Raw genomic sequence first — 5002 nt, 5'->3', positions numbered from 1 at the left:
GCTCCTTATTGGGAGCCGTGGGTTTTTTTTTTTTTCTTTCTCTTGGCCTCTCTTTCACTTTATGCTGCAAGTCACCCTTGTGTTTGCGCTGAGCAGAGACGGCAAACAAAGCCTTGTGTTTGCGCCCCTCCCTGAGCTGAGGGGGCGGGGGCGGTAGTTACACTCGCAACAGCAGTAGCACCAGTGTTGCCAACTTAGTGACTTTGTCGCTATATTTAGCGAGTTTTCAGACCCCCTTAGCGACTCTTTTTCTAAAAAGCAACTAGCGACAAATCTGGCGACTTTTTCTGGTGTTATTGGAGACTTATTTATGACGACTTTTTGACTTGAAAGCGGGTTGTCAACATGTCCCTGTCCCAACTTTTTGAGAGGTGTTACTGCCATCAAATTGAAAATGTCCTTATGTCTTTGACATGTTTCACTTTCCCACTTTAACATTTTACACCTTAACATCCTGACATGTTTACAATTGTGGTTGCGTATTCTGACTGAATCACAGCCTTCTATGAATTATTTGGCGTGAGTAAGACAAGTTTGTCTGTTAAAATATAAAAGCATGGGAACAAACATAGAGTCGTGCTCTGAAATGACTTCCAGAGTACTGACTCGAGCTCTAGTCCACATGAGTATTTGCGTCAAAGAAGGTAATCTGGGTTAGTGCTTTCATGTCAGAAAAGCCATTCAGCGGAGAGCACATGGGAAGAATGACCAAGTTGTTTCTACACAGAGCAACCTGCTGGAACTATATGAAATAAAATGCTGCCCTCTTGTGTCAAAATATGGTAAAACAGCAAGCCTTATGCATAAGGAGACGTTACAGCTGTGTTTGATGTAGCTGTGCTGCTACTTTGTGTGTGGATTTTGCCGTCTCCAATAATCTTGCTGGATTTATAATAGTAGATGAACAGGAAGAAACCTATACAAATAAAGAAGAAGGTTAAGGACTTTTAATCCAATAAAGAATGAAGTCAGCTCACTGTGACAGTTTTAGATTTACCTTGAAAGGAGTTGAGGATGGTAAAGATGTAGTAGGAAGCGATGAGCAAAGGTCCGTAGCTGAAGAAAGCAAAAGCCCAGGTGATGCCAAGAAGGAGGAACAGGCTCAGAATGGTGGAAGTGTTGCTCTTAATGGAACTATTGTCTTGGGCCTTTCCTGCTTTTGGCATTAGAACGATTTGCCTTACAGTTAGAATGAATACACTCAGAGTGAAGACGAACACTACAGCATAATAACCAATGTTGACCCCCTGGTGGATACCAGCATCAGAGATCCAGCACCTGAAAAAGGGAGTACAACGTGATCCTCTGATGAAGATGTTTGTGTTTTATCCAAGAAATCTATTATCAGATTTACAGACTTACATTGTTGCTGCTTTCCCCTCATTTGTATTAATATTAATAGAATTATATTTCTGGGAGGCAAGAAGAGCGATCACCACCACAGCCGGTATGACTAAAGAGAAGATTAGGAATATAAATTCTCCTGTGATTATTATTCATAATATGAGAGCATAAGTATCATTTTTGGCTCAGGTCTCTTACCCCATCCTGTGATGCAAATCTTCAGCATGTAATGTTTCACTTCAGTGCAGATTCGACGTAGACTGAGGTACAAGTGTAAAGCCTGCATGAAGAACCAGGTAAAAGTGGCCAACATCCCGTAGTGCAGAACTGCTGCTATTGCCACACATGCACCTTCGATACCCAGATTTGAAATGCTCTCATTGGTCAAGAAGGACAAGTTCAGGATCAACATGGCGACAAAGAGGTTCATCAGAATCTTTGTTGCTTCGCTTGCTTTCCCCTTTCTGTGGAGCAAATTAGTGTGCGTAAGAAAAAGGACTTTACTGAGGTAAAAATCCAAACTGCCTCGGATCTCTTACCTGACGAGAACGTGCATGAAGAGACCGACGATCAAGAAAAACAGCGACAGTCCACAACCGATTGAAGTGATGTAGGTCAGAGTATTAACATCAGAAGTGCTAATGTTTGCAGGTGTAGGTGACTAGGTTCAAATAGTTATGTGTCAGTATGTGCTGTAAAAAAAATAATTTCTTATTTCCTATACAGCTGTCTTACCATGAGTATGGCAAAAAAGGTTAGATGTGTGCACTGGCAGGTGATGCTGTTATTGGTCTCCACTGTTTGACAGCCATCTGTGATCCAGAGTGATTTCCCTGTTGGACAGCAGTAATACAAAGAAGTAACTGTTAAAGACAGACTTTATCACAGTAATCAGCGTGTGTGCAAAATGTGAGTGAACACTTCAAAGGTCTATAATTCCTTGGTTTTCATATTAAAATTAGATATATATATAGAGAGATCTATTTGGGGTTTTTTACCATTTGCATCTGTGCTGTTTCCATCCCAAGACATGCAAGAAGCATTCGCTCCTTTCTTTATCAAAATAGAAAATGAAAATCAGAATAAGTTTTCCTCTGAACTTAAATTGATCATTATTTCTGTTATGACATCACACTTACCTTGTCCACATTACTGTACTGAATCTCGATGGGTTGTGAAAGGTTTTGTATTTTTGCCCCCATTTCTATTCCCACTATCTCACTGTTTAAATAGTATTTACTGCTGTCATCCTGTTAAGATTAAAAGATTGTTAATAGATCAGGTTTGGTCAATATGTTTATACATTTTATAAAGATCATGAGTAATTAGTTCAGCTGTACTATTACCGCATGCATTTCTGGAAAGAGCAGAATCCCAAGAAATGATCCATTTCTCTCCACCGCCATTTTACTGGCCTCTTTAGGAATTTTCATTAAACGAAATGGGCCCGTCAAAGAATTGCTGTTTTCTTCTTCAACAGACTTTTAAAAATATTAGTAAAACAAAAAAAATAACAAAAGAAGAACAAAATAATATTATTAATTGAAGGTCATAAAATTGTGTTGCACAAACACCTTACATTTACTCCAGAGTTTTTTGTGAAGACAAAGTTCATGTTGGTTTGGTTTTCCTGGGGCAGTTTGGCAATCAGTCCTGTAATGTTGCCCATTTTCACTGCTGCTGTGCTGGCGTTACCCAGCTCTTTAAACAAGCATGATAGAACATTCATGGCATCTCTGTAAGACACACCGTTAATGTTTTAGAGCAGATTTCAAAAGCGTGTATTTATTTTTATTTGCTGTTATTGTTCTGTAGAAAACTGAGATATTTACTTTGCTTTGTCTGGGCTGGTAGGAATTTTCTCCAGGGTATAATTAATCTCTTTGTCTAGACTTTTCAAGACTGGTTTCTTACATAACACACATGTTTTATTGTCAAAGATAACGTAGTGTGTTTCTGTTACATCTGCATAGCACAGGCACATACAAACATTCATGGAAAAAAGCAGGAATTAAATTTTCAACCCCGAGCTCTCTTATTATCACAGTACTTACTAAAATGTTGTTTTTTTAATGATCCTGTTAAATAAACAACATAATACCTTTGCAAGCCACTCTGGTATTGGTTTCATTATCTAAACAACTGTCAGCATTCACTCTAATGCTTTTGGAACCTTCAACACATAAAAGTATGAAATTAGAACTTGTGCACTGTCACTGCTGTCGCGTTGTTTCATGTAGAAATTAAGAGGAAAAGGTTTGTGAATTTACTTTCATTCAAGCAGCGGTTGATGTTATAAAGAAAACCTGCAACAAAGTAAGAAGTGCGTCAGATCACTGGTTGGAAACCTTTTCAAATAAACTGAAAATTATGACCATTGTGTGCAAAGTCTCATGTCTTAGAGGCTTACCAGGGCTGCTTTTGTTGTAGACCTGTGATGGCATACACGAATAATCATACTGTGGCTTCTTCATCATCACAATATCTTGCTTAGATAAAATCTCTTCAGTTGCATTTAGGATGTATTTGCCTGGTCTGTCTCCTTTTACTTTAAGGCTACAGGTGAAATTGTTTTCGCTACAACAATCTAAGACAAATACAGAAACAATCAAACACTTTTAGCAAATACCCAAGACGACTTTTTTCACCAACAGTCCGAAATATAAAAAACAAAAATTAGATAACTGTACCTGCAAGGTTATTGTTTGGCTGGATGTTGAAACAGAGTTTAGGTCCGTTGACCTCTCGGTAGATAGTTTCTAAAATATAACAATTATTTATTATATGTATTCTTATTTATTTAATAATCATTTCTAAAAACACAGGGTACTATTGTTTTCTTTGAACCTTTCAAAGACTATTATTTTTTCCTTCATTATTTTTGAACTTACGTGATGGAAAATATTGTTGAGTTAGTGTTTCATTACTGATAAAGAGGGTATTCTTGGGTGTGCAGTCTCCATTTGGACCTGTGAAAACTGACAACATGAAAAATCTGATTATGAGTTGATATTGAGAAATCTTTTAAGCTACATTTTGTTGAACTTACCACCCTCACTTATGTGGTTGCTGAGGAATATCCCATAAAACAGAAGCTTCGCAGCAAGCGTCCGGCGATGATTTACATCCATTGGTAACATTTTCCTAAAGAGAAATGGGAATCTTCAAATGAATCTTAGCTTATCACAGCCTGAGAGTTTAAGTACCTTTCGGCTTCTATTTCCCAAATGAGAATACGTTCTGCATTGTCGAATTTCACAGCAACTCACGTCCAGCTTACAGACATCACATGTTACTGACAAATATACCTTTCATATCTGCTTCCCTGCTTTGACTTGCAAATAAACTGGGCCCACGTCTCAAAGTTTATGTTTCCACAGCTGGCAGAATGGCACCTATTGTCATGGGCTGGAACAAAATGTACACTGTAGGCGTGAACACAGATGCTCCTGTAATGTTATCCTGTATTTTGTCCCCAGTAACTCGTGTATTCATATATTTTAAAAAAGGAATAAAGTGTGTGTGTGTGTGTGTGTGTGTGTGTGTGTGTGTGTGTGTGTGTGTGTGTGTGTGTGTGACTATATGCATTGAATTGAGGTTGAATGAGAAATAGATGGTTGTAATTGTGATAGTGCCTCAGGGATGCATATTAAAACCT

At 38.1% G+C, this 5002-nt stretch overlaps 1 protein-coding gene across 1 annotated transcript; it reads right to left on the bottom strand.

Moving 5' to 3' along the window:
- Nucleotides 1–276: 276 nt before the first annotated feature.
- On the bottom strand, nt 277–4789 carry LOC113012728 (adhesion G-protein coupled receptor G2-like). The gene is made up of 18 exons (XM_026153030.1): nt 4653–4789; nt 4394–4488; nt 4236–4322; nt 4035–4103; nt 3755–3931; nt 3615–3650; nt 3446–3517; nt 3177–3309; nt 2924–3080; nt 2691–2825; nt 2484–2594; nt 2343–2397; nt 2080–2177; nt 1884–2005; nt 1543–1808; nt 1363–1453; nt 998–1278; nt 277–916 (listed from the first exon to the last, which is right to left on the bottom strand). Exons 2-18 carry the CDS (start codon nt 4482–4484, stop codon nt 798–800), a joined length of 2100 nt encoding a protein of 699 aa, XP_026008815.1. The 5' UTR covers nt 4485–4488; nt 4653–4789; the 3' UTR covers nt 277–797.
- Nucleotides 4790–5002: the final 213 nt, after the last annotated feature.

This window comes from Astatotilapia calliptera, chromosome 19 (genome assembly GCF_900246225.1).
Source record: "Astatotilapia calliptera chromosome 19, fAstCal1.2, whole genome shotgun sequence".
In the NCBI taxonomy this organism is placed as follows: Eukaryota; Metazoa; Chordata; class Actinopteri; order Cichliformes; family Cichlidae; genus Astatotilapia; species Astatotilapia calliptera.
Note: the sequence above shows the minus strand (reverse complement) of the source record. Positions and strands in the feature narration are given on the sequence as shown.

Bases quoted from the DNA above. Each gene is read 5' to 3' on its own strand.
- LOC113012728 (XM_026153030.1), bottom strand. From the start codon at position 4,484: ATGTTACCAATGGATGTAAATCATCGCCGGACGCTTGCTGCGAAGCTT. The intron at 4,323-4,393 runs GTAAGTTCAACA...TCATGTTGTCAG, and splicing joins CAACCACATAAGTGAGGGTG to TTTTCACAGGTCCAAATGGA. The intron at 2,178-2,342 runs GTAAAAAACCCC...GCTGTCCAACAG, and splicing joins AAACAGCACAGATGCAAATG to GGAAATCACTCTGGATCACA.